This window comes from Protomyces lactucae-debilis, assembly GCF_002105105.1.
Source record: "Protomyces lactucae-debilis strain 12-1054 chromosome Unknown BCR37scaffold_3, whole genome shotgun sequence".
Classification (NCBI taxonomy): Eukaryota; Fungi; Ascomycota; class Taphrinomycetes; order Taphrinales; family Protomycetaceae; genus Protomyces; species Protomyces lactucae-debilis.
This window is the reverse complement of record NW_024467995.1, coordinates 228,446-253,482: the sequence shown is the minus strand read 5'-3', so window position 1 is coordinate 253,482 and position 25,037 is coordinate 228,446. Positions and strand designations below refer to the sequence as shown.

At 51.8% G+C, this 25,037-nt stretch overlaps 17 protein-coding genes across 17 annotated transcripts; 8 read left to right on the top strand and 9 right to left on the bottom strand.

Annotated features, from left to right (window-relative positions):
• Positions 1 to 13: 13 nt before the first annotated feature.
• Positions 14 to 595, bottom strand: BCR37DRAFT_338071 (Sec62/63 complex, subunit Sec66; the record flags this gene model as incomplete). Its single annotated transcript, XM_040867289.1, has 1 exon — positions 14 to 595. A coding segment is annotated over one exon (582 nt), but the record flags the coding sequence as incomplete, so codon positions are not given.
• A 91-nt stretch (positions 596 to 686) lies between these two features.
• Positions 687 to 1,698, bottom strand: BCR37DRAFT_209129 (40S ribosomal protein S2). Its single transcript, XM_040866408.1, has one exon. The coding sequence runs from the start codon at positions 1,566 to 1,568 to the stop codon at positions 780 to 782; it is 789 nt and encodes a 262-aa protein (XP_040727390.1). The 5' UTR covers positions 1,569 to 1,698; the 3' UTR covers positions 687 to 779.
• Positions 1,699 to 1,842: 144 nt separating this feature from the next.
• Positions 1,843 to 2,825, bottom strand: BCR37DRAFT_376755 (ribosomal protein L24e-domain-containing protein). The gene has a single exon (XM_040868665.1). It carries the CDS (start codon positions 2,451 to 2,453, stop codon positions 1,923 to 1,925), a length of 531 nt encoding a protein of 176 aa, XP_040727389.1. The 5' UTR covers positions 2,454 to 2,825; the 3' UTR covers positions 1,843 to 1,922.
• On the top strand, positions 2,529 to 4,387 carry BCR37DRAFT_208979 (alpha-galactosidase). The gene is made up of 5 exons (XM_040866406.1): positions 2,529 to 2,855; positions 2,891 to 2,985; positions 3,030 to 3,586; positions 3,631 to 3,956; positions 4,001 to 4,387. The coding sequence occupies exons 1-5, from the start codon at positions 2,770 to 2,772 to the stop codon at positions 4,194 to 4,196; spliced, it is 1,260 nt and encodes a 419-aa protein (XP_040727388.1). The 5' UTR covers positions 2,529 to 2,769; the 3' UTR covers positions 4,197 to 4,387.
• BCR37DRAFT_208826 (uncharacterized protein) lies at positions 3,905 to 5,111 on the bottom strand. The gene has a single exon (XM_040866405.1). The coding sequence runs from the start codon at positions 4,739 to 4,741 to the stop codon at positions 4,199 to 4,201; it is 543 nt and encodes a 180-aa protein (XP_040727387.1). The 5' UTR covers positions 4,742 to 5,111; the 3' UTR covers positions 3,905 to 4,198.
• Positions 5,112 to 5,231: 120 nt separating this feature from the next.
• Positions 5,232 to 6,140, bottom strand: BCR37DRAFT_391003 (histone-fold-containing protein; the record flags this gene model as incomplete). Its single annotated transcript, XM_040870943.1, has 2 exons — positions 5,232 to 5,649; positions 6,130 to 6,140. The coding sequence occupies 2 exons, from the start codon at positions 6,138 to 6,140 to the stop codon at positions 5,232 to 5,234; spliced, it is 429 nt and encodes a 142-aa protein (XP_040727386.1).
• Positions 6,141 to 7,389: 1,249 nt separating this feature from the next.
• On the top strand, positions 7,390 to 8,586 carry BCR37DRAFT_376746 (methionine aminopeptidase). The gene is made up of 2 exons (XM_040868664.1): positions 7,390 to 7,529; positions 7,580 to 8,586. The coding sequence occupies exons 1-2, from the start codon at positions 7,418 to 7,420 to the stop codon at positions 8,542 to 8,544; spliced, it is 1,077 nt and encodes a 358-aa protein (XP_040727385.1). The 5' UTR covers positions 7,390 to 7,417; the 3' UTR covers positions 8,545 to 8,586.
• On the top strand, positions 8,276 to 9,669 carry BCR37DRAFT_208820 (uncharacterized protein). Its single transcript, XM_040866404.1, has one exon. It carries the CDS (start codon positions 8,563 to 8,565, stop codon positions 9,457 to 9,459), a length of 897 nt encoding a protein of 298 aa, XP_040727384.1. The 5' UTR covers positions 8,276 to 8,562; the 3' UTR covers positions 9,460 to 9,669.
• A 260-nt stretch (positions 9,670 to 9,929) lies between these two features.
• BCR37DRAFT_332917 (putative esterase of the alpha-beta hydrolase superfamily) lies at positions 9,930 to 11,342 on the top strand (the record flags this gene model as incomplete). Its single annotated transcript, XM_040867079.1, has 1 exon — positions 9,930 to 11,342. A coding segment is annotated over one exon (1,413 nt), but the record flags the coding sequence as incomplete, so codon positions are not given.
• Positions 11,343 to 12,299: 957 nt separating this feature from the next.
• On the top strand, positions 12,300 to 12,869 carry BCR37DRAFT_391001 (uncharacterized protein; the record flags this gene model as incomplete). Its single annotated transcript, XM_040870942.1, has 1 exon — positions 12,300 to 12,869. One exon carries the CDS (start codon positions 12,300 to 12,302, stop codon positions 12,867 to 12,869), a length of 570 nt encoding a protein of 189 aa, XP_040727382.1.
• A 14-nt stretch (positions 12,870 to 12,883) lies between these two features.
• Positions 12,884 to 13,912, bottom strand: BCR37DRAFT_208817 (uncharacterized protein). Its single transcript, XM_040866403.1, has one exon. The coding sequence runs from the start codon at positions 13,678 to 13,680 to the stop codon at positions 12,898 to 12,900; it is 783 nt and encodes a 260-aa protein (XP_040727381.1). The 5' UTR covers positions 13,681 to 13,912; the 3' UTR covers positions 12,884 to 12,897.
• Positions 13,913 to 13,985: 73 nt separating this feature from the next.
• Positions 13,986 to 14,855, bottom strand: BCR37DRAFT_385680 (uncharacterized protein; the record flags this gene model as incomplete). The annotated part of the gene is made up of 1 exon (XM_040870375.1): positions 13,986 to 14,855. One exon carries the CDS (start codon positions 14,853 to 14,855, stop codon positions 13,986 to 13,988), a length of 870 nt encoding a protein of 289 aa, XP_040727380.1.
• Positions 14,856 to 15,313: 458 nt separating this feature from the next.
• BCR37DRAFT_401915 (phosphatidylserine decarboxylase-domain-containing protein) lies at positions 15,314 to 17,426 on the top strand (the record flags this gene model as incomplete). Its single annotated transcript, XM_040871866.1, has 3 exons — positions 15,314 to 15,318; positions 16,157 to 16,818; positions 16,867 to 17,426. The coding sequence occupies 3 exons, from the start codon at positions 15,314 to 15,316 to the stop codon at positions 17,424 to 17,426; spliced, it is 1,227 nt and encodes a 408-aa protein (XP_040727379.1).
• Positions 17,427 to 18,261: 835 nt separating this feature from the next.
• Positions 18,262 to 20,588, top strand: BCR37DRAFT_385677 (10 TM acyl transferase domain found in Cas1p-domain-containing protein; the record flags this gene model as incomplete). Its single annotated transcript, XM_040870374.1, has 3 exons — positions 18,262 to 18,406; positions 18,470 to 20,465; positions 20,549 to 20,588. The coding sequence occupies 3 exons, from the start codon at positions 18,262 to 18,264 to the stop codon at positions 20,586 to 20,588; spliced, it is 2,181 nt and encodes a 726-aa protein (XP_040727378.1).
• A 2-nt stretch (positions 20,589 to 20,590) lies between these two features.
• Positions 20,591 to 22,010, bottom strand: BCR37DRAFT_376740 (zinc-finger of mitochondrial splicing suppressor 51-domain-containing protein). The gene has a single exon (XM_040868663.1). The coding sequence runs from the start codon at positions 21,961 to 21,963 to the stop codon at positions 20,668 to 20,670; it is 1,296 nt and encodes a 431-aa protein (XP_040727377.1). The 5' UTR covers positions 21,964 to 22,010; the 3' UTR covers positions 20,591 to 20,667.
• A 125-nt stretch (positions 22,011 to 22,135) lies between these two features.
• On the top strand, positions 22,136 to 23,542 carry BCR37DRAFT_385675 (uncharacterized protein; the record flags this gene model as incomplete). The annotated part of the gene is made up of 1 exon (XM_040870373.1): positions 22,136 to 23,542. One exon carries the CDS (start codon positions 22,136 to 22,138, stop codon positions 23,540 to 23,542), a length of 1,407 nt encoding a protein of 468 aa, XP_040727376.1.
• A 614-nt stretch (positions 23,543 to 24,156) lies between these two features.
• Positions 24,157 to 24,471, bottom strand: BCR37DRAFT_344133 (uncharacterized protein; the record flags this gene model as incomplete). Its single annotated transcript, XM_040867548.1, has 1 exon — positions 24,157 to 24,471. A coding segment is annotated over one exon (315 nt), but the record flags the coding sequence as incomplete, so codon positions are not given.
• Positions 24,472 to 25,037: the final 566 nt, after the last annotated feature.

Here is a 25,037-nt window from a genome sequence, read left to right as displayed (position 1 = left end):
TGCGTGTCTGCCTCTCCTTCAATCCAGCCTGCGCAGCTTCCCACTCTGCACGCTCTTGCTTCGCCATTGGCATAATCTGGCCTAATCGCATCCTTGACTTTTCATTCGCAACCATCTCACTCGCCGTTGCGAAAATGATGGCATTCCAACCTGGTTGTAGGGCTTCTGCCTCTTGAGCCACATCAACCACTTCCGCCTTCATCTCTTCTTCCAGCTGTGCGAAACGAGATGCGAAATCACCAGCACCAGCAGAAGCACCGCGTTGCATGAGTAGATTGAGGGCTGCGCGACGTGCTTGAACGGATTGTAGGCGTTTAATGTCTTCCACTGCACGTAGCAGTAATGCAGATTTGAGCATACCGCTCGTTACGCCGCCGTTAGTACCGTCCTTTGGAGTAGGTGTTTGCTCGTCATCAACCATGTTTTGCAGGGAGTAGTAAATGTCTCTTGTGATGTGCTGTGGGAACCATTCTTCCATCAAGGTCTTTGATTCTGCGCTTTGTTTGAGGAGACGTTTGCGGTAGTAGTAAGAAAAGGTGCCTAGACCGCCAATGAGAACGACTAGGTAGAGGATGGGCACAAAGACGGACACCATGCCGCCTGCCTGTACAGAGAAGACGCGCGTGTGTGTGTCTGTGTGGTGGTTTTGGTGATGCGCTGTCAAGAAAGTTGAAAATTGGAGCAGCAGCAGAGGAGAGCAGAGTTACTAGAGTATTGTGTAGAGCTCAGACAAGGATAGGAGGCATACAGAAGATGAGATTGATTGCTATGCAGAGATATTACTTGAGCAAGTCTGCAAACTGCTCCAATGGGTTGCCAGGAAGCGATGCAGAGGTGTCCTTCCACAAGTTGGGTGTCAAGAAGGCATAGGTGTTGCTGATGGCCTCAAAGCCAGCCTTGATGAAGTTACCCATGCACTTGGTGTTACCAGCAGACGATGAGTAGCAGTCGTCAATACCGGCCATCTCCAGCAAACGCTTGATGGCAGGAGCAGCGACAATGCCAGTACCACGAGGTGCGGGCACAAGACGCACACCAACGGATCCACACTTGCCAGACACCTTAACGGGGACAGTGTGAGGCTCACCGAGGTTAGAGCCCCAGTAACCACGACGGACAGGGACCACAGCCAACTTGGCGAGGATGATGGCACCACGGATAGCGGTAGCGACTTCTTTGCTGCACTTGACACCAAGACCGACATGGCCGTTGGAGTCTCCCACGACGACGAAAGCCTTGAATCGGGTACGCTGACCGGCACGGGTCTGCTTCTGGACTGGCATGATCTTCATGACTTCGTCCTTGAGGCCGGGGAGGAAGTAGTCGATAATTTGGTACTCCTTGACTGGGAGGGAGTAGAGGTAGACTTCTTCAATGGTCTTGATCTTGCCTGCCTTGACGAGACGGCCGAGCTTGGTCACAGGGACCCACTCCTTCTCGCCATCATCCTTGCGTCCACGCCCACGTCCACGGCCACCACGTCCTCCACGTCCACGGTCTCCGCCGCGTCCGAATCCGCCACGGGACTCGCCTGTAGGTGCTGATGCTGCTGCCGGTGCTGCACTCATGATTGATGTATATGGAGTAGAGGCCTTGGCTCGTGTGTGTGGTGTCTTCTCGTCGCTGAAATTTGAATTTTTGGTTTGGCTGCGTGTGACTGCGGATACGAAAGGGACAATTGGGGAGAGAGACTTGTGCTGCTTCTGCCTCCATGAGCAATGAAGGAACGAGGGCCGTATCTCGGTAGGGCTCTCAAAGGTATTTAGATGATACACATGATCTCAACCTCACGCTGAGCTCAAACCATATCCATAGAATCGCATGAATAGCATCACCAAAGCTCAAGTCAAGTAGAAATGCATCGCTGTTCGCTATCGTGCTACGGAAACAGGAAAAGGCAAGAAGCAGGGCCATAGCTAGATCTATGCCACAGCACGCCGAGGCCGTGTCTTTTTGTTCTTGAGCAAGATTGGAATCTTCTGCTTCTCAACCACCTGCTCTTCCTCCTCACTCACCTCCATCTCCTCGTCCTCTTGCTCTGCCTGCTCAGCATACATCTCTGGGTTCGCAGCCACAAGCACCTTGGCCGCCGCCAACTCGCGCTCCTTGTTACCCACCATACGATTCTTGTAGAAGGCCAATTCGCGCTTCTTGCGAATCTCACTGACCCGCTCCATCGCCTGCAGTGTCTTGGCAACCGTATCCCGGTTATACTTGATTGGTACATTGCGACGCGCTGCAAACGTCAATGTACTATCAATCACCATCTCCTTGCCTGCTGCTTTGCGGAACGCTTTCGTCCAGCGTACTTTACGTGGGTTTCGCTTCATCTTGAAGTTTTTGTGACATTTTGAACGACAGAAGCGGAATTCTTTGGCGTCGTTACGGACAAACATGATGCCGTGGCCGGGATAGACGGGGCCTGAGCAGAAGTAGCAGGTGTGGACTCTCATTTTGTGTGAGGGTTGCTCTTAGGACTGACTGCGGAGAGAGTTGTAGATGCTTCGAGGAGCTAAGTCTGCTTGGATTGGGCGACTAAGATATTCTGCTCTGAACGCTGAAAGCAGGCGCGCAATGCAAGTGCTCGAGAGGATGAAGAGTCGCTTTGAGTGTGTCTGTCGCGCTTCAACTTTTTTCTTGTGGCCGCAGAAGTCTCACGGGGGCGACTTGGACCTCTCTACAGCCAAACCCCTGGACCCATGACAGTTTCAGATCTCGGCCACGTACAACTTGCCTCTTCATGACTTGACCAAGCTCTGTGACACGATCATGTTGGTGCTTCTTGCTCTCTTTGCTGTGCCTACTACTGCTCTGGACAATGGGCTTGCTCGAACGCCTCAAATGGGCTGGAACAAGTATGATGCTACTGGCAAGACATCTCTGACGATAGCTGGAATGCATACGGCTGTGACATCAATGAAACCATCATCTTAGAGAACGCTCATGCCCTTGTCGACACGGGTCTCAAGGATCTTGGCTATAACTGTATACCCCTTTCAAATTTCCTCAGACGCCTTCTGACGCAGTAGACTTGGTCATGGACGATTGCTGGTCTCTCAAACATCGCTCTCCCACGGGCCAGCTCATTCCAGACCCTGCAAAGTTCCCAAGCGGCATCACAGCCCTCGTCAATCAAATCCACAGCTTAGGCTTACTCTTTGGCATGTACGCCGATGCAGGTCTCATGACATGCGGGATGTACCCAGGCTCACTAGGCTATGAACAGCAAGACGCTCAACAATTTGCAGCATGGCAAATCGATTACTTGAAGTATGACAATTGCTACAACCAAGGCGAGTCTGGTCCACATCGATCCTTTGAACGCTATAAAGCCATGTCTGATGCACTCAACGCAACAGGCCGTCCAATCCTCTACAGTATGTGTAATTGGGGTGAGAATTATACTCCCAATTGGGCAACCACCATTGCCAATTCTTTCAGAATATCTGGGGATGTTGGCGATAGCTTTGATCGGTTTGATGCGCGTTGTCCCTGTCAGACGTTTGAGTGTGAGAGTATTCAGGGCTATCACTGCTCTTTCATGAATATCATTGAGAAAGTGGTCCCCTACGGTCAAAAGGCGCATGTATGCTTCCTTGTTGTACACTGAAGCTACGACTAACGCAACAGCCTGGTGCATGGAATGACATGGATATCCTTGAGATTGGTAACGGCGGTGCATCAGTAGTAGAGTACAAGACGCAATTCAGCTTATGGGCCATCAACAAGTCACCACTTCTGCTCGGCAACAAGTTACATTCCATGACGCAAGAGACGCTGGAGATTGTATCGAATGAAGAGGTCATTGCCCTGTCGCAAGATCCAATGGGCCGTCCTGCCGTGCGGATCTGGAGGAAAGAGGCAAGCACTGGTACGCCTGGTAACGTCCAGCTCTGGTCAGGCGAACTAGCACAAGACGCACAAGTCGTTGCCATTCTCAATGCAACCCCGGAAGAGTATGCTTTTCATCTCTGCTTTATCCACAAATGCTGACCTGCAGGATGCGTATTGAAGTGACGTTTGCAGACATCTTTCTAGATGCACGCGATAAGGTCAATCAAGCGTTCCATGTGCGTGATCTCTGGCTGCATGAGAATCTCGGGATCCATACTCATCATCTGGTTGCGACTGTCCCAGCGCATGGCACAGCGCTATTCAAGCTGCGACCAGCACTTGCAACGCATAGCGGTTTATAGCGTCACTGAAAGTCTCCAAAGTCATCCTCAAATGCCGATGCAGGACGAGCAGGTGGTGGTGCTAGTAATGGAATCTCCCCAGTCTCTGCAAAACTCTGAAGAGGCGCCTGCTCACATTGTACAGGCTGTACGTCTTCCACTCTTGCCACTTCAGCACGTTTCAATTTATCGAAATCAGCAAGAGCCACTTGAAAGTCGAATGCCGGTTCACGCTCATCAAAGCCCATGGCGAGGTACGCGACGCGTTTCTCATGGACCACGCGTAATTGAAAGTATCGACCTGAATCACCTGCGCGTTCGATGGCATTGGGATTGATATAGGGACATGATGCGAATAACTCCCTATCAGCAGTCGGCGATTCACCTTGAGCGACAGGAACTTCAATACGGACATCGAGGTGGAGCGGGTCGAGTTGTCGAATGAGTCGTAGGGAGCCTTGAAAGATGCTTGGTTGGATGAGTTGAGCAGTTCGCATGCCTTTGCCTGTTGGTGGAGGGATTTGGTAGATATGAACGGTTGGCCAGGTGAAGATGACGCTGGTCATGGCAGCGGCTGTTGACTGCACGGACTGCGACTTGGTGCGTGGGTTGAGTCGCGTTTTGATGGAGCGCGCCAAGCAAAATGTCCAGCGAGGTTGTAGAGACAAGCAGCAGGATCTTGTCAGTTGAGCGCAAGGGGATTAGTAGAGGAGCTAGCGAATGAGACATAGAGCAGTTGTAGCCTGTAGGAGCTTGAAGGATGACTCGCTCACGCGCGCACTCGGCTGATGTATATCATAGAGCACAAGCTTGGTGGGACGCATCAAAGACGTGGACAAGACTTCCTGCCTGGAGCCCTGTGAGGCTGTGATAGCACTGAGCAAGCAGGAAGACACAGATAGCAGGGTAGGAGCAGCCATGTAGCTAGAAACAAAATCACAAGAAAAGACAAGATGAGGGAAACCAATCCATTGACTATCGCATCGCTAAAGGCGACGAGGGGGTATTTGTACAAGATGTGAAGGGAATGACTCTGACAAGCCAAGTGAAAGCGCTTTACGATCGCTCACCGCGGAGACGACGAGCGAGCTGCATGTCCTTGGGTTGAATAGTGACACGACGGCCGTGGATGGAGCACAAGTTGGTGTCCTCAAAGAGCGAGACGAGGTAGGCCTCAACAGCCTCCTGGAGCGCACCAATGGCAGATGACTGGAAACGCAGGTCGGTCTTGAAGTCCTGGGCAATCTCACGAACGAGACGCTGGAATGGGAGCTTGCGGATGAGGAGCTCAGTCGATTTTTGGTATCGACGAATCTCACGAAGAGCGACGGTACCAGGCTTGTATCGGTGGGGCTTCTTGACACCGCCGGATGCTGCAGGGGCAGACTTGCGTGCAGCCTTGGTGGCGTGCGAGATGTGCTTGCGAGGGGCCTTGCCACCGATCGACTTGCGTGCAGTTTGCTTAGTACGTGCCCTGGAGGGTGATTAGCATGTGTGTGTGAGTGTATGTATAGGCCGACTGTATTCAAGACTACTTTGGGTGTGGTCAAGAAGGCAGTGTGTGGCTCTATTGAGTGGTGCTTACATTGTTGCTTGACTGTGTGTGATGAGGGACTGAGTTGGGGGAGCGGGCGGCTGCCCTTAAGTAGGAAATTTGCATCAGCTGAGGGTGGAGGTGCAAAAGGTGTGAAACTGGAATCTAGTCGGTGTGTGCCCCAGCGTATTTCTCCTGGATACGGGATGCTTAGCGGGTGCGGCAAGGAGAGCAGGACAAGGCGCACACATTCCTGAATTTCTGGCTGCGTATTCGCTGGCGGCAACAGAAAAATACAAAATGGCAACGAGTCAACGACAGCAACGACAGCAACGACAAAGGCAGAAACAAGCAGAGAAACAATCAGGCGCACACAGGCATCGGCGACATCCACACACACCCTATCCCATCAGACCATACTCCCAATCCATCCTTCTCTCCACATAGCAACATACCCTATACATCACTAGACTTCAATTTGACTCCATCCTGACATCCTCCTATGCCATCCAATATACAATTCCGAACCCACACACCCAATTCTAGCCCATGTAGTCGACTGAGCCAGTCTACCTGTACCTGATGCTGGAGCTGATCGCAGGAGCTTCCCAGGAGCATAGCCGCATCCCCTAGGCCTCTTCCTGATATTCATCACGTCCCTCTCGCGCATGATCTGAGGCCAGCACCTGCATCGACGCGCTTTGGCGACATAATAGCGTGCATACTGCGTTGCCTCCACACAGCCCCAGTCTCCAAAGAGACGAGACTGCCTATACAATACGCATGTCTGCTACAGCGAGCCTTCACATTCGAAACGCGGCCGGCCCGCTCTACACGAGTGACACGACGCGACACATACGACACTGGCTCAACAGATGAACCTTCAGAGATCGCAAAGACTAACACAACCTGGGTCATATCACTGCTATCATTGCTACGAGTGTAATGTTGCGGCACTGAAGGGTGTCATCTACGGCTGACGACCCATCAATGACTTCAACGGCGCCAGACGATCGAAAATGCGCTTCTCAGCCCGCTCTGAGCATCTGAGAGATACCCAGACCTTCAGCTTGGCTTGCTCGGCATGTGACGCTCTTCTTACTCGGTATCATACGGCCGCTCTTGGCTCTGCTCCTCAACTTCTCAAACTGCGTTTTGCGCCCGCTGTTGCCTGGCCGTTCAGCAGGACATGACTCAAGCAAGATGCTGCTCCCGCACATCTCACCAATTTCGTCGAGCCGGGTAGCTTTCCGATGTTGTGACTGAAGATTGCAGGTATCCTCCTGTGAATGTACAAAAAGCGTCAGCATAAGCCGTTGTATCGACAACACGTCCAGCAATTGACTCGGCAGCTGCCTCTCATGAGTGCTTCCCTTTCCTTGACGGGCTTGTCCCTCTCTGGTGGCCCTACTGCGACAGAACGCCCGTCCCGCTGCAAAGGAGGCACAGGTTTGCTTGATAAGCAAAACGCTACCTACATGAGGGCAGATTCAAGGCTTCTCGCACTGCATGCCTCTGCCCTTTTGCTTACTTGTCTGAACCTGCTGAGTTCGACGGACTTTGAGCATATGTTGCAGAGTGGAGCATGTGTGCTGACAAGTATAGCCTGTGTAGGCAGTAACCATGTGTCTGCCCATCTGAGAGAAACTTTTGTATAGAAACCGTCCGTTCAGCTGGTCCCTTCCATAGACGACCTTATGGCTGTGCCATGCTCTTCGCGCGACTGTCCCAACGAGGCCTCTTCTCTCAAATGTCCGCTCTGTCTCAAAGAAGACAAAGTAGTTCCCTTTTGCGGCCAGGACTGCTTCAAGCGCAACTACGTAAGTCTCTTTCCTACAAAACACCCTTGGCATCGCGTGCTGACCTCAAGAGGCGTCGCATAAGCTTGAGCATACACATGAACCATTCGCAAAGTATAAGTATACAGGGCCTCTGAGGGCTTCTTATCCACTCAGCGCAAAAAGGCTCGTGCCAGACCATATTGCAAAACCAGACTATGCGACACACAGCGAGGGACGTGCCATGTCGGAGGAAAAGTCACGAAGCAAGGGACCCCGTATCCACAATGCAGAAGAAATTGAAGGCATGCGGAAAGTCTGCAGGCTGTCTCGGGAGGTGCTCGACGCTGGTGCTGCTGCTATTGCACCGGGCGTAACAACGGATGCGATTGATGCAATTGTGCACCAGGCTTGCATTGACCGTGGTGCATATCCTAGTCCATTGGGTTACTACAAGTTCCCCAAGAGTCACTGTTCCAGTGTCAATGAAGTCATTTGCCATGGCATTCCGGACAGACGCCCACTGCAGGACGGCGATATCGTCAACCTCGACATATCCATCTACTATAATGGCTTTCACGGCGACTTGAACGAGACGTACTATGTCGGTGACAAGGCAAAGCAAGACAAGGATAATGTTCGTCTAGTTGAATGCGCCCGTGAATGTCTCAACAAGGCTATTGCAAGCGTCAAACCAGGCACACCCTTTCGTCAATTTGGTAAAGTCATCTCTGACCATGCCAAGACGCAAAAATGTAGCGTTGTACGCACATATTGCGGCCATGGCATCAATCAGCTCTTTCACACAGCGCCGAGCATTCCTCACTATGCCAATAGCAAAGTACCTGGTATGTGTACGCCCGGTATGATATTCACGATTGAGCCAATGATCAACTTGGGCTCGTACCATGATCAGACTTGGCCTGATAATTGGACGGCCGTCACGCAGGATGGTAGGCGCAGTGCACAATTTGAGCATACCTTGCTGGTGACTGCGGACGGAGTAGAAGTGTTGACTGCTAGAATGGAGAATAGCCCTGGCGGACCGGTCGCCTAGACGTACACATCATAAAATATGCCACGCTTGCTGATCACGGGCGTCTCGCCATCCTCGATTGGCCTTGAAACTATTCGGTGCATTCTCGAGACGCAGCGCGTTGCTAGACAGCCGCAGCAATGGCACATTGTGCTTGCTCAGCGGGATGCCGAATCGCCGCAAGCCAAGCAAGCTGCATTACAGCTACAAACGTATTGCTCGCCAGGCTGTACCATTGAATCGCGTACTTGTGACCTTGAATCCTTCAAGAGCGTGCGCGCCTTTGTACAGGACGTCACAGAGCCACTGGATGTGGTCGTCTTGAATGCCGGGCTTGTAAGTAAGCTAAGGCATCTCACAGAAGATGGCATTGAGACGACCTGCCAAGTCAATCATCTTGGACACTTCCTACTCCTTCATCTGCTACAAGATAAGCTTATGCGAGGTACACGCGTTGTCTTTGTCGCATCTTCTCTCCATAAAGGTCAAGATGCGAGCAAAACTCTCCGAGCGATGCATTGTGCAGACGGTCCTCTTCGCACAACAGAACCCATCTACAGACCCATGACGGCGTATGCACAATCAAAGCTACTACAAGCTTGGTGTATTGCTGGCTGGCACCGGCAACTCTCACCAAAAGGTGTTCAGGTCTTACTTGCTAGTCCGGGATTTGTACCCACATCAGGCCTGGCGCGTGAAGAGACGCCCCTGAAACAGTTTCTGATGCGCTGGGTTCTGCATTATGCGCCTTTTGCACGCTCACTGGAGCAAGCGGGTAAGACCATTGCCGCATGTGCCCTTGCCGATGAGTTGGCAGTGAGCAATGTCTACATTGATGCGAATCTCAAGGAAACACGTATGCATGAGGCAGTCTATGACGATGCCCTCGCTCAAGAAGTATGGGATTGGAGTCGAGAGCGTTGTGCAATAGAGTAGACGGTGTACATTGTGCAAGCTCAGCTGATTTCCACTGATGGGACAGGTGTAGGCGATATCTGGACCAAATTCTCTACCTGCGTTCTGGAACAGTATTCAACAGTCTCAAATTGATCAGTCAATTCAGCCATAAGCCACGTACTTACTTGCATGGATAGTCGCATATATTGTCGATGAGTCTTGGTCGTGAGTCGTTACACATGCATATGACGTCTCCGCCAAAAGTTGCGTCTCGATTTGGCGGGTCCGGGATCCAAACACCCGCAACCAAGACTCGCACTTCATCTACAGCTTCAAGCAAAGCATTGCTACAGGCGCAGACAGTCTGTACACATCGCGCGACCCAAGCGCACCGACATTCTCTACCGCTTTGATTGATGCAGCTGTTTGAAGCACTCACGGCGCAGTTCTGGCAGACCTTGTCTACTCGACGTAAGGCCGATCAAGAAATTGAGGAAGTCCGACAGGCACTCAAGAATGCCAAGAGCTATGAGGAGTATGAGAAAGCGGCGCTTGCATTGGATTATCTTGAAGGGCGATATCTTTGGAAGGCGGATGCAGTCTCGCCGCACTACGACAGTGAGCTTGTACAGGTGCGCCTAGATGAATTGAGGCTCGCGCGGTCTTCCAATAACTTTGAGCGGGTCTTGTTTCTATTGCGTACAACGCTCTCTCGACAGCTTGGTGATATGGGCAACCCAAAGCTGTATGCCTACACCCATACCGGTACAAAATTTCTGATCGAGGAGTATATCGAGGAAGTGCGGGGATGCTTCTACTATCTCATGGAACAAGTCAAACTCAGGCCAGATATTGACACGCGTAGTGTGTTGAATGCACTCTTGAAGACTCGACAGTCCTTTGGCCGGACAGCCTTGTTACTGAGTGGTGGCGGGACGCTCGGTATGATGCACATCGGGGTCGTCACATGTTTATGGGAATCACGACTCTTGCCGCGTATCATTAGTGGGAGTAGTGCTGGCGCTATTGTGGCAGCCATTGTCTGCACGCACACAGATGCAGAGATTCCCGGCCTGCTCACCAAATTTCCCTTTGGTGCGCTCGACGTCTTCCAAGATGGCAAAACACCTGAGACGCCACTTTTACGCCTGGGTAGATTTCTGAAGCATGGTGTCTTTATGGACATTGGCTACCTTCGTGGTGTCATGGCTGAATGGATGGGTGACATGACATTCGGCGAGGCCTTCAACAAGACTCGGCGCATCCTTAACATTACCGTGTCCAGTTCTTCAGTTTATGAGATGCCAAGGCTACTGAACCACATTACTGCTCCAAATGTCATTATTTGGTCTGCTGTTGCTGCATCATGCAGTGTTCCTCTTGTCTTTGCAGGATCGCCCTTGCTGGCCAAGGATTTTCTGACTGGTGAACCTGTCGTTTGGGATGAAGGATCAAACAAGTGTATTGACGGGTCTATTGAAGGCGACTTACCAACCACGCGACTCAGTGAGCTTTTCAACGTCGACCACTTTATCGTCAGTCAAGTCAATCCGCATGTGACAATCTTTCTGCCGAAAGCGACACACGACTTGCAATCAGCGCATTGGCTGCCGCGGATGGTGGTCGACGAGGTATTGCACTACACAGATGTTCTCATGGCTCTTGGCGTTGCGCCATCTTTTGCACAACGACTGGCAGGTATCTTGAAGCAGCGCTATATTGGCGACATTACCATTCTCCCTCAAAAGCCGCTCTTGGCTGGTCTTTACCGTCTTCTTACAAATCCAGACCCAGAGTTTATGCTTGATGCATCGGCGCGCGGTCAATATGCCACCTGGGAGCAGCTTCCTATCATTCGCAACCATCTCCAGATTGAAATGACCATTGACAATACGCTTCACGCGCTACGACTTGCGCTTGTCGACCATGGTCGACCCATTAATACACTCAAATCTTCGCAATCGCAAAGCAATTTCCATTCGTATGGCAGGCATCATGTGCGTCGACGCAGCAGTTCAATACTGCGCGATCCATCTGTTGAGCTTGAGCCGAGTGATGTGGCGCCAACACTCGCTCGATCTGCACTGAACACACCAGGAACAGAGCGCTTCTCTGCTTGGTCATTCTCCGGAGCCACTTCGCATAATCTTGCTGTGGACCCTGCCGGTACAGTGCATACACCAGCTGCAATGAGAAGCCCCTCTGCTTGGCGTCTCGGTGGTCGGAATTCTCGTACAAGTCTCGATAGTGAGTCTCGAGAGCGTGGACAGAGCCCAGCTGATTATTTCGGCAAGGGAGCCATCTTCACCAAGAGTCCTGGTGGCTATTCGCCGGCGTCGAGTCGTTCTGTTAGTCGCGGGACGAGTCCACATCGCAGCCTTGCCTCTGCCGCACATGTCTGTTAGAGCTATGTAAAAGCGTAGACTAATGGATTTACCGCAACGTTCTTCAAATTGCCTATTTGAGCTTACTCCGTCCCCCTGAAAGAGGCTGAGGTGTTACTCAACCAACACATAGTAGCATTCTGTCGGCATTGACTCGGCAAACCAGGACTGCTAGATCCGCTCAGGAATAAAGCATCGAGGAGGTCCGTGAGTTTGTCCTGTCTTTCAGCCAGACTCTTCCTTTGTTTCATATCTGCCTCGCTGTTTGGGATTTGCATCTGCTAGGCAGTGGCAGTGCTAGCACGTCCATTTGCTCTAGTCTGTGTGTCTGTCAACAAAAGAAGTGATCGCCTTCAAGCTCGACTCCTCGTCAAGTCGCAGTACCAAGGAGTCTCGACTCTTCACAGCTCAATATACATGCGCCTGTCACTGCCGGTTCAGTCAAGTTCAGAGAGGAGCATAGTGGATGGTCCACTCGAGTTGTCCAAGCTAGCCATGCCAGGCTTCCCATTCGACAAGTCACCACATTCACACACATATGCATTCCTACCACCGCCTCTTGCGCGTGACTCTGCAATACCGGCGTATAACTTGTCGCAACATATCCTACAGCCTGGCAATGCACATCCGGGAACGTTACGGCTTGCGCATAGTTATACGGGTTATCCCTCACCCGCTGTATCAGAGGCAGATGTGAAGCAGTTTGGTCTTGACACAGTTTTGGAAGCATCGTTGCCGGCTACACCAAAGCAGGGAGATCCAGAGCACCCTAACAGACCTGTCGAGCGATCACTGCAAGAGACATGCAGCCAGATTGAGGAACTATTGCGTCAAGCGACCATTGATCAGTTGACATCACCTGCATTTGATTCTTGGATATTCTACATGCAGCGCATGCAAGAGCTGGGTCTGTTTACAGGTCGTTGCGTGCTTGAGAAGCACTGGTGGGATAATTTGAGGCAACAACGCTTTGAGGCCTGGAGTCGCGATTTATCGGAACGGTCATGGGAGAGTCAAAGGGCGCTAGAGGAGTTAATCCGTAAAAGCGCACGGCAGAGCTGGTAGTGGCGCTGGCGCAACGTTCTTATTCGAATCAAGGTGGACTGGCTCCACCTTCTAATGTGCCTTGTCTCGTCTTGACTGCAGCATCGCGTTTCCCCATACGTATAAGCCATTTCTGTAGCTTGTCGAATTTGACGAGTTCTGAAGCAAATGGTGTTGCTGAAAGGTCTGCGAGGATCGGATAGAGGAACAAGTCAGCCCAGGTGATGGCCATGCCGTAGATGTACGGACCATGACAAGCGTTTGTGAGAATCTCAAGTGTCTTGGACAAATTGTCGAGTGCTTCTTGCGTGACATCCTCAGTCTTGTTATTCTTGAGATACGGCTTGACGATGCCTCCCTCGATAGAAGCAAAGACCGCATCACCAGTCATGCTAATCATCTCTTCCAATTTCTGGTTCTTGATACGCTCACTCTCAGCAAATCGAAGAAGCGGCCGGGATCCTGCATCCAGAAAGCGCGCAATAGAAGCAGTCTCGGACATGCCAAAGGTCTTGTCGCCATGCTGAAGAAGAAGGACGGGGATCTTGCCGAACGGCGAATATTGTCGCGGTACGTGCTCTGAATGAGGCGCCGCGTCGCTGATTTGTGAGAATGTCAAGCCCAGCTCATGTAGACCCATAGCGAGCGTGCGCGTGAAGGTTGAAAAAGGTATGCCAATGAGTGTATAGCGCACACCATCTTTTTGTTGCTGGGTGGTAAGGACTTGTGCTGGACGCGATCCATCTGCGAATTGGCCCGTCACTGGACATTGAGCTGGCGCATTTGGATCACCCTGAGGAAGCTGCTTGCCTGAGACCGGACACTGCGCCATGATACTTGAGGACGCAGGCTATGGATGGCTGTACCTTGGACTCGAATGGCAAGGGACCTGTCGTGGTGTACGTCAGTGAGTGCGATCAGATGGCGACAGACATGGAATATGCTTGTACATGGACTTGTGCAGCATGTGCTCCTGCTCCTGCTGCCTACTGCCTACTGGCCTAGCCAGCTGCACAATGATTTGATGCCACAGTACAATGGCCACAATGATTGCACAATTCCTCATCGACAATGAGATTACTGGTGGCATAGTCAGTGTATTGGTCGGGTAAGCTACAAAAGAACAAAGCTACTTGGCTACTTGGAGGCAACAGGACAGTCCTCCTTCGAGGCGTCCTTGGATACTTTTGGGTGCTCGTGCACGACCTCCTTGTGGTGACTGACTGTCGCCTTGGTCACAGGACACTCTGCACCTTCCTTTGCATCTTCAGTCGATGGGTGGTCAGGTGGCAGTGTGTGGACCGAGCTGCCGGTCACAGGGCATTGACCATTCTCCTTTTGCTCGGTCTTGGATTGATCCTTCTTGCTCGCCACGGGGCAGTCCTTCTCTGACGCGTCCTTGCTGACTTTTGAGTGCTCGTGAACGACATCTGCGTGATGTTCCTTGGTGGCACCAGTCTTGGGGCACGTCTTGCCATCCTCCAGTGCCGGGTGATCAGCAGGCAACGTCTTCATTTCAGAACCCGTTACAGGACAAGAAGCAGCGCCGTCCTTCTGAGTCTTTTGCTTCTTTGCCTTCTTACCATTCTCACCTTCCACCTCTTCCTCATTGTCGTCACGCTCGCGCGTCAATTCCGATGCGCCCTTCTTTCCAGCAACAGGGCACTGCTTGGCTGACGCGTCTTTTGCCACAGCAGGGTGGTCATGCATGACATCCTTGTGGTGCGATGCTGTTGCCTGCGTTACAGGACACACTTCACCTTCCTTGGCATCCGCCGTGGATGGATGGTTGGGTGGCAATGCCTTACTAGCCGTTCCCACAACAGGACAAACCTTGTCTTCGGCGGCTTTTGACAGGACGGGACAATCCTTCTCGGTGGCGCCATCAGCGACCTTTGGGTGCGAGTGTACGACATCCTTGTGGTGGGAGAGTTTGGCGTTTGTGACGGGACAGGTGTCGGTCTTTGCGTTTTCAGTGGATGGGTGGTCCTTTGGGAGGGTGTTCATTGCGGATCCAGTGACGGGACATGCTGCGTCGGTAGTCATCTTTGTGTAGAAGTTGTGTGTTGGTAGTAGGTGGTGTGTGTGTGAGGTGGTGGAATTGACTGAGTGTCGTCCGGGGATGAAGGTTGCAGTTGCGGTCGCGGCTGGTCAGCAGCTACATGGCCGCTTACAGATCCCTTGAACTGCTTGAAGCCTTCCCGCAGCAAGCAAACACTCAAATTGACTCAATCCACCACTCACACAAACACACGAGCCAATCACAGCAGCCGCAGCTTCAGTCACCTGCCAGGTACAGCAGTCACAAATATCTCCTCCAGAAACCCATCACTTACTCATCAGTCACTTGTCACTGAAGTTGTCAGTGCTTCCTGTGCTGCTCCCGAGTCCAGCGAGAGTCAGCATTGTACCGCTCAACGGCAGCCTGAACATCTTCCTCACATTCCGTCATGTATGCCTGCGCCATGGCGTAATCAGTACACTTGGAAGCAACCATGAACTTGTGCAGCTTCACCTTGCGTGCATCATCTTCTGCCGGTGCAGATGAGAGAGACACACGCGCACCGGGGATAACGATGAAGGAACGTGCTTGTAGCAGGTGGTCTGCGAAGAGATTGTTGGCAGCACGTAACGTCCCAGCGCTGATTTGATATGCGAGCGATAGACCCTGCACTGTATCCTCTTTCCGCACATAGTGCTGTACAAATGATCCAATCTTCTCTGAGCCATTCGGTGCACTGGACGTTCCAGCAGAGACGGCAGTCGCATGATAGCTAGGCAAGCCAGCAACATCGTAAGCAGGCGGTGAAGGAGGCGCATCACCCGCTACATCACCAGCGAGGGGTAGTTGGCACAAGATGCAGAGTTGAGCAAATCGGGGTGTCTTCTTGATGCATTGGCCACAGACGAAGCGCTTGCAGCACGGTGTGGGGACTGTGCCAGGGACATGGGCATTATAGCTGTAGCAGCAGACGCAAGATTTGGCTGCAAAGCTCGAATTAGTGCCTGGACCTGATGCCAGAGCGCTCTTCATTGCACGAGGTAGTTTTGAGTTATACAGAGGAAGCAAGGAGCAAGCACAGAGGAGGCAATGTGATGTCGTCAGGCTGTTTCGGTGGGACCTCATGAACTTTCAAAACGTCACCGCGACAATTGACAGCCAGCAGACAGCGACATCTGCAAGCTGAACACGCGATGCGCAGAAGCCTCATGTGGCAACCACGGAGAGCCCTGTCCTCTCTGTTTAGCCATCCGTCGCGTATACAGCATTCACGCTACAATAGCAGCAATGCATCAGGCTCACCTAGGGAGCGACTGCACAATACCAAAATCAAATGGAAACCCATCCCTGTCGCATTGGGTATCGCCGTCGTAGGCGCTGTCTTCTACAAGAAGAAATTAGCAGGACAGTATAGTCAAGATGTCCCTGGTCAGGAAAAAATTCGACCGACAGGGCCATGGCAAGTGTATGTTCTCGAAACACTCCCACTCCGCAGCATTTCGCGTCTCTGGGGACGTTTCAACGAGATTGACTTGCCCGTCTTTATGCGCGTACCGGGCTATCACCTCTACAGTTGGATCTTTGGTTGCAATCTAGATGAAATGAAGGAGAAGGATCTCAAGCAATATCGCAACCTCGCACACTTCTTCTATCGCGAGCTTGAGGAAGGGTGTCGGCCCATCGATACGTCTGCTTTGATTGTGTCTCCAGCTGATGGCAAAGTACTTCACTTCGGCAAGATTGAAGGACGTCGCGTTGAGCAAGTCAAGGGACTCTCTTACTCGCTTGATGCACTACTAGGCGGTGAAGGCAATGGTGATGCGCAGTCTATTGCCTTTGATGCGATGTCTGACGATGAAGTCAAGAATCAGGAGCAATTTGCTGATATCAATGGTATCACCTACTCACTCGACGACCTCCTCACAGGCAAGAAAGAGGACTCTGCGCATCGCGATGAAGAAAAATCTGGTAGGGACGCAAGTATAGCGCAAGACACATCGAAGCAACATGCAAAAGACGTCGCAGTCGTCGCTGCAGATGTTGCAATGACGCGTGCAGATGGGAAACATCTCAATCCAGGCAACAGCTTGTTCTTTGCAGTGGTGTATCTCGCGCCAGGCGATTACCATCGTTTCCACTCACCCACGAATTGGGTTGTTGAAAAGCGGCGGCATTTCGCAGGTGAACTATTCAGCGTGTCACCCTATATTGCAAAACGCCTTGCAAATTTGTTTGTGCTCAATGAACGGGTGGTGCTGTTTGGACGTTATCGACATGGCTTCTTCTCCATGACACCTGTAGGTGCGACCAATGTCGGCAGTATCAGGATTGCCTTCGACAAGGATCTCAAGACGAACACATTGACAAAGGATAAGCCAGAACATGGCTTTGTTGAGGCAACGTATAAGGCGTCCAGTAAGTTGCTTGGAGGACATCCACTCAGAGCAGGCGAAGAGATGGGTGGCTTCAGTTTAGGCAGCACGATTGTGCTCGTTTTTGAGGCTCCAAGTAGCTTCAAGTTCGTTGTAGAGAGCGGGCAGCACGTCAATGTGGGTGAAGCACTGGGCAAAGAATAGATTAGGCATTTAGCATAGCTCTCTATCTAAAAAGCAAACGAAGGCAGCTCAAGTTGTATCGAGATCATAATTGTGAGAAGGAGACGAGCCGGATCCTCTCACACTCAAGATCGACAATCACTCTCAACCAACTGTGCATAGAGATGCAGAGACCAGCTCACTCTAGCTTGTAAAATGAAGCAAGAGGAGCGTAGGCGAACATGGTTCTGTGGGTCGAGAGGTCTGCTGCTGCCTTCGACATTTTTTCACTGCGAGGACATATTCAGATGGACAACGAAGTAGACCGCTCCGACGACACAACTGCAATTTGACCTTGTCTACTGAAGTCCTGTCGATGTGTCGGCAGTCTGGTACAGCCATGACAATGATTCCTTGTTCATCGAAGAATCTGAGTGCTCGAGAATGCATTCATTCTCGACTGCCACTCCAAGCCCGTGAGCATGGATCCACCCCATGCAAAGGAGATGCTCGTTCTTGTAGTACCTTCCGGATGCCTTGAAAGAGACAAGCCTGAGATAGTGGCTCCATCAACTGTTTCCAGTCATCTGATCAAGCAGTGTTTGATCAAGACCTTGACGAAGCCACTCAAATGCGAAACAGCAGGCACGATTGCACGGCCCTTTGTTTGTCTGCGATTTGCAGCTGGCAAATCAGCAATGCACCACCAACCAGTATCCCTTCTACCAGTTATCCCTACTCACTAGCCCATTCTCGGCGAATCGGGACACTCCAGCTCTTCTTCCCACTCATCCACTATTGAGACTTAAACCTGCAGCCAGCGCAACACTCCTGAGCCCCTGGTCCACGACGCGAACGACACAGTCACTTGAAGAACATGCTTTTCGCCAGCGAGCCTACACAATTGCTGCGCGCTGTGGCTGTTACGCTGCTCCTCTGCGCTGCTCTACTCTTGCCACGACACTACAAGAGCGCTTCGACTCGATGCGAAGAAGTCCTACACACGGGAGATTGGTACGGCGGTACGTCACAATGGCAGCCAAAAGGATGTGTCCTGGCTCGTTACTCTCAACTACAAGCAACAGCATGCCTCGAACGTCAATCCATCTTTTTTCTTGGCGATAGCATCGCCAGGAATCTTTTTGAGAGCCTAGCACGACGCATCGATCCAGATGTACCGCTTCCTGGGAAAGACGACTTGGACGCACGTCACAAGAACCTTCCTTTTCCATCAGCTCGAAAACCTAAAGGCATGCGCGACTTGGCGTTCTTCTGGGATCCCTACTTGGAAAAGCCACATTTCATGGCAGATGGCATGACCATCGTCAGTACCGGCTTATGGGCACTCAAGAATAAAGGTGCCGAAGCTGTTAGTCAGTTCAATACGAGCTTACACGCCCTTGTTGAGAGATTCGAAATGGGCAAGACGCCAAGTAGTCGTCTCATCCTGCTGCCAGTATCCATGCCAGTCATTGCTCGACTGAGTCCAGGCAGAGCTGCACTCGACGACATCACAAGCATCAATGCTATGAACAAGATATTGGACGGCTTCACGACTCAACAACAGATCCACTCGCCTCATGCTCTCCTTCAGATGCAGCGTGGAATGGATGTGCAAGGTCCAGATGGCTTGCACTTTAACGATGCCGCAAACCAAGCACTCATCAATGTACTCCTCAACTACGAATGCAACAAAGCCCTCACATCGGCCGGTCTCGTCAAGAGTAGTTGTTGTGCTCAACCGCGAGTGCCGCCTTCAAAGCACCTCCTGGTGATCTTGACCATCTCTCTGCTTGCTGTCGTTCTGCTTGTCTCACTTTTGAAAGACGACTTACTCTGTAGGCCTCTCTATTTCGCAATGGTCCTTCTTACTGCCGTCGGCTTTTACATCAACTTGGCAGACCGGACGTCTTTCATGGCGAAGATTCCCAAGCAGTTTGAGGCATGGCCTTTTGCAGGATGGCATCTTCTGGCGCTTGTTGCTGGTCTGCGTACGCTCAAGAGGGAAGAAAAAGATCCTGGTATACTCAGTCGGCACCAGACAGACGAATGGAAGGGATGGATGCAAATCTCAATTCTGTTTTACCACTACTACGGTGCCTCAAAACGTCCAAGCATCTACATTGGCATCAGATGCATGGTTTCAGCCTATCTTTTCATGACTGGCTATGGTCATACTCTCTTCTACCTCAACAAGGCAGACTACAGCCTGAAGCGTGTCATGTCCGTTTTGGTACGACTGAATCTGTTGACGTGCTACTTGGCGGTGCTCATGGATTCGAATGTCCTCTTTTACTACTTTGCGCCGCTGGTTACGTTCTGGTATGTTAGTGTTCTCATCACTATGCGACTCGGTCAGCATCTGAATGACATCAACGCAGCAGTCGTCTTCAAGGTGCTCATCCTCATGCTCGTGTCGACATTTCTTGTTCGCTTCCCAGGTCTTCTCGAATCAATTGGAAGTTTGGCTGGCAAGATTTTCAATACTCAGTGGGATATGAAGGAATACCGCTTCAGGATGGCTCTCGACCTGTATGCTGTCCCGATAGGCATGCTATTTGCCATTGCACAGAGGTCGTTCCCGAAAGCCCTCAGCGAGCGTGCTTGGAAAGGCATTCGTGCTCTTGGACTCATCATCTCTCTCATTACACTGCTCGCCTATATCATCACCAGTCTGTTTGTGACAGACAAGTACGCCTACAACAAGGTACACCCATACCTATCACCCTTCGCTGTGGTTGCTTTTGTCCTTATTCGCAACGCAACCCCTGGATTCCGCGCAACACATTCCCGCTTCTTTGCATTTTGGGGACACATCTCACTCGAGACATTTACGCTACAATATCACATCTGGCTGGCGGATGATACACAGAATTTGTTGCAGTTGCCTATTGCCGATGCACTGTCCAGTATTCTTTCACTGCGCGCGACGCGACTTGTCAATATGTTCACCACGACGATCATTTTCGTTTGGGTTGCGTATGAAGTGGCTCAAGCGACTGCGACGATAACGACGTGGTTCGTCAAGAAACCTGAAACCAAGGAAATTGTTCATGCTAGTGACGACCTGGAATTGGAGGCGTGTGGACAGGCCTTGGTGGTTGAACCGATTGTGACCAAACGACGGGCTTGGATCAGCTTGACAGACTTGCGTGCGCGCACAGTGTTCTTGCTCTTGATTGTCTGGCTCTTCAACATGATTGATTTGATCGGAAAGAAGGGGGAATGACTATGCCAATTTTATCTCAATGATGCACGCTATATGCCGAATACACAAGAACGCCTAGTGCAGTTCCTCACTACCATACACAGTCGCTTCATAGAGCTTACCACGCACGCCAAAGACACCCCAATTATTCTGAATCACATCGCGTGGATCAAAATCGCTGACATCCCATTTACGAGAGGCAAAGTGATTGATACCAGGTCGTAGCAATAAATCGTGCTCGTTGCGACAGGTTGCTGCAATGAATGCGATATCGCGTGCCATGTCTTCCTCATTGTAGCCTGTGATGAAAATGCCACATTTCGTTTCAAGCAGTGCAGGCATCGTGTCTGCCCATTGTCCTTGTGTTACTGGATGTCCTAATCCTGGACAAGGCAAGAAGAAGACGTCGAGGTAAGGGTCGAATGGCGCAAACGTTTGAGATGCATGAAGCGTGTGGTACAACTCCTTGTGTGTTGAGAATGTCAGACGCGGATGGTAGTACTCTGTCATACCACCATCAACCGTCTTGACAATTTGTCGACGGTTGCCACGTTGATTCGTCTCTGGCAAGATGGCTTCAGGCCCAATAAAGTGGACGTGAAAGGAAACGTCTGGAAAGATGTAGGGAAGTCCTTGCATCCACACATCCCCTGGCAAAGAAGACTCGGCACGCGCTCCGAGAATAAAGATGCGGAAAGGTCTGCCTTCAGCAAGCAAATTCTCAGATGTTGCACCTGCCGAGACGGCTGGATGGAGTGTCGCTCTGAGTGCAGACAGACTGCGAAGGCCTTCCCGCGTGAGTCGTTTGCGGTACGGCGAGCCTTGATGGAGGACAGAAGCAATGGTCAACGGATAGGTTAGCAGCTTCGAGACGTGCCTGATACTCCGCTCTGCATTGACTGCATTGAATTGGCGGGTGTAGAGAAAGCCATCCCAATTTGACATGTTGATGGCCTCTTCGACGTCTTGCCGCCCAGGAAAGTTGAACTCGTCCAAAGCCCTACCACTTCTGAGATCATGCTCATCTTCATTGGTTTGCCTGAGGATATGTATGTATGGCTTGTGCTTTTCATAATCTGCACGATACTCCTCTGCGTCATGATGTGTCGGCCACCCAGACTCGGGACACTCAAACGCTATTGACTTGCCTGTGGGTGACTTTGCATGCCTCTTGATGAAGGCTGCACGCTGTCTGAGAGCAGGGACCGGTGAGCTGCTGAGTGGATGGAATAAATTATCCTTTGTCAGCAGCGGTGTCGCTGTGGCCTGTGCATCCCGCGTCTGCTTCTTCTTCCCGAACCCAAAGAGCGTCCTGCGGCATTGATGCAGTGGTGCCGGCGATGCTGCCCGTGTGATAGCCGCCTTGAGCATGCAGCTGGTCGATGCCTGCTTGATGTCGAGGGTGTCGCTGTCTTGTCGCCGTCATTTCTTGAACTTCCCGCCAGCCTGGCACCAGACACCACGACCAGACACCAGACCAGAGCAGCATAGCTACAAGGTCATCTCTAGTGCTAGGCAGTCGACAACAGAGACACGCGCAGCTATGACAGAACAAGTCGAGATCAAAATCAAGAGCCCAACCTACCCCATGGCCGCAGACCTCACCCTCTTCCACAGCCAGCATGACACTGTCCACAAACTCAAATACGGCATCCAGCTCGCCCTCAACAATGCAAACCTGACACCGGCCGCTCAGAAGCTCATCTATGCAGGTCACGTCTTGCAGGATGAGAAGACCCTTCTGGAGCTCAACCTGACTGCTGGCAGTAGCGCGACTATCCATCTCGTGACGGGTGCGTCTGTGCACCCCGTCTCGAGTCCTGTTGCTGCTGTCGAGCAGGCGCCTGCTGTATCGCAGCATGTGGGCTCTACGCCTGCTTCAGAGACGAGTACATCTATCCCAGCGGCAATGACTCAATCGACCCCTGTCGGCAGAAATGTACCTGAGTCCTCCACAGCGCCAAGCGGCATGAGTCGCCCATCATCAGCTCAGTCGATTGATTCATCTGATATGGCAGAACACCTCAAGTCAATCATTGGGGATCAGTCTTATGTGCGCACAGGTCTACAATACCAGGTTTACATGATTGATGGACTTCCCTACTTGATCCAACAATCGGCAACAGCAACAACAGCGGCTTCGAGACACACATCACGTTCGCTTCGTTCTCGAGCAGCACGCGCGACAAGTCTGTTGAATACAGTTATGGGCGCCTCTGCTCCCGGAGCGCCTACAGCAGCATCATCAGGAGCACCCAACCACGTCCGACACCAAGCAGTGGAATTACCTTCGTCCAGTGCGATCCCTGTTGTCATGGCAGATGGTCGACAAGCAGTCATGCTCTCACCTGAAGGGATCCGGGCCATGACGCAACAAGGCGTTGTGGTGCCAACCCAAAATGCACAAGGTCAACTCATTCCAGGCGTCGCACCCGCTGCAGCACGACATCCACTTGACAGGCCGGAATTCAGAGCCTTCATGCGAACAGGAATCCCACATGCTTGGTTATTCCTAAAGCTGGTGTTTCTCGTTATGATGCTTGGGTCGCATGCCTCGTGGAAGAAGTTTTTGATGTTGAATGCGATTGCTGTGGTCATTTTCTTGTGGCAGAGTGGATTGGCTGCTGGTCTGTTTCGTGCACAAGCACGTCCTGTGCCTGTCGATGCACGTCCTGTACAGAGGAATGCGCCTGTTGTACCAGGGACCGACGCTGCTGCTGCTGCTGCTGCTATGCCTGCACAATCTCCAACAACCAACGACACACCCAATCAAACGATCCCTCGAGCGCAAGCGCAAGGCAACGCCCTGCAAAATTTGGCACATGCCTTTGTCACGAGCATTCTGCCGAGTACACTCTTGCCTGATGCACTACCAGCTATCAATCAGGAGGCGAATGCAGCTCAGGAAGGTCGTGACGCTGATGTGAATCGTCTTGGCAATGACTGGTGAGTGCTCAAGAATCTCATTTTGTTAAACTTTTTTCTGTTTTCTGTTCCGTAGCACCGTATCTTACATCTTCTTCCCAATACACAAAGGATCTAAGCCTAGGCTCCTCCAATACTAACATCCTGTCCATCCCCAGAAGAGCGTCTCAAATCAGGCACAGGTCTCCTCGGCACTCCTCTCGCTTCTCCAGTACCCTGCCCATACGTCCTCGCAGGTCTAGGCTGTAATTTTGCCTTACTAATCCGATTCGCTGCAGCAGCAACACGCGCCTGTCGAGCTGCGCGTTCAGCATCCACAGCACGATCTTGTTGTGCTTGTGCAGTGATGGACGCTTGTGCTGCTTCTCGCGCTTGCTGCATCGATGTATTTGTCCGGAGACGAGGGACGGGCGATGTATGTGATGATTGTGGAGGCGATCGTGTAGTCGGTCTGGATACTGTGGTTGGTGAAGTGGGTGGTCGAGATACATAACCTGAAACAATAGCTCGTCCAGGTGACGTTGGATTCGCTTTCGGTGACACTACTCTTGGCTCTTGCTGTTGCGCTGCTGCAATCATAGCGGCCGGAGAGCGCATCGCCACAGGTGACGGCTGTTGCTGCTTCATGGGCGTCACCGGCGATGCAGCCAGAACTCCTCGAACGCGCAAGATCCGTTCCATGGCACCTTCCAGATGCCTCAGTCGCGCCGTTCGTTCCTCCTCCCTATCCGCCAACATCTTGAGCTTCTCTGTAACCTGATGATTGAGTTTTCGCTCAGCAGCAACCATCTTGTTGGCTTCCTCAAACAACGATTGTGAGAGATCTTCTGATTCTTGTTGAAGCAAAGCGTAATTCTGTTCAGCTTGCATCCGCAGCTGTCGCTCCTTTGTGAGTTGTACTGCCAGGGGTAGTGAATCATCAATCAGCTGTTTCCGAGGAGACGTCGGCGACATGGGACCTGAAGCATTCTCCGTCGCACCAACGACTGGAGGCCCTGATGAGCGCTTATTTGAAAACATGAATGTCGACATGCGTCTGAGTGCCGAGGCAGGTTCAGCACTACCATCCTGCGACTCTGCTGTCGTTATCGTCGTAGCGGCGGCTTGTTGTGCGCGCTCACGTTGTTTGTATTGACGGATCGCATCTTCGAGGTCTGCGGCACGATCGACTGCTGCTGCGACTTTTGCATTGAGGAGTCTGATTTGGCTTTCGAGCTCGAGCACCTCTTCCTCGGAGGTGAGGCCGGGGATCATGGCTGTGTCTGAGAGCCCTTGTCCACGGCAGTCTACTACTAGTACGAGTGTATGTCTCTTGTCTCGGTTTGTTTGCCTCAGCTGAAGAAAACTGCACCACGACCAACACATCCATTGTATTGCAAGGGACTGGCTGGCGGAGAGAGTGAGGCGCGGCTCAAGCAACGGGAGGCAGCTGCATTCATGTCCATGACATGACCGGCTGAGCTGGCTTTGCTGGGGATGCTTTTGGGCAAGACATGTGTCAGCATCCCTTTAGGCCAAGA

Bases quoted from the DNA above. Each gene is read 5' to 3' on its own strand.
- BCR37DRAFT_376746 (XM_040868664.1), top strand. From the start codon at position 7,418: ATGCTCTTCGCGCGACTGTCCCAACGAGGCCTCTTCTCTCAAATGTCC. The intron at 7,530-7,579 runs GTAAGTCTCTTT...GCTGACCTCAAG, and splicing joins ACTGCTTCAAGCGCAACTAC to AGGCGTCGCATAAGCTTGAG.
- BCR37DRAFT_376755 (XM_040868665.1), bottom strand. From the start codon at position 2,453: ATGAGAGTCCACACCTGCTACTTCTGCTCAGGCCCCGTCTATCCCGGC.
- BCR37DRAFT_208820 (XM_040866404.1), top strand. From the start codon at position 8,563: ATGCCACGCTTGCTGATCACGGGCGTCTCGCCATCCTCGATTGGCCTT.
- BCR37DRAFT_208979 (XM_040866406.1), top strand. From the start codon at position 2,770: ATGTTGGTGCTTCTTGCTCTCTTTGCTGTGCCTACTACTGCTCTGGAC. The intron at 2,986-3,029 runs GTATACCCCTTT...CTGACGCAGTAG, and splicing joins CAAGGATCTTGGCTATAACT to ACTTGGTCATGGACGATTGC. The intron at 3,957-4,000 runs GTATGCTTTTCA...GCTGACCTGCAG, and splicing joins CTCAATGCAACCCCGGAAGA to GATGCGTATTGAAGTGACGT.
- BCR37DRAFT_208826 (XM_040866405.1), bottom strand. From the start codon at position 4,741: ATGACCAGCGTCATCTTCACCTGGCCAACCGTTCATATCTACCAAATC.
- BCR37DRAFT_376740 (XM_040868663.1), bottom strand. From the start codon at position 21,963: ATGCTCAAGGCGGCTATCACACGGGCAGCATCGCCGGCACCACTGCAT.
- BCR37DRAFT_209129 (XM_040866408.1), bottom strand. From the start codon at position 1,568: ATGAGTGCAGCACCGGCAGCAGCATCAGCACCTACAGGCGAGTCCCGT.
- BCR37DRAFT_208817 (XM_040866403.1), bottom strand. From the start codon at position 13,680: ATGGCGCAGTGTCCGGTCTCAGGCAAGCAGCTTCCTCAGGGTGATCCA.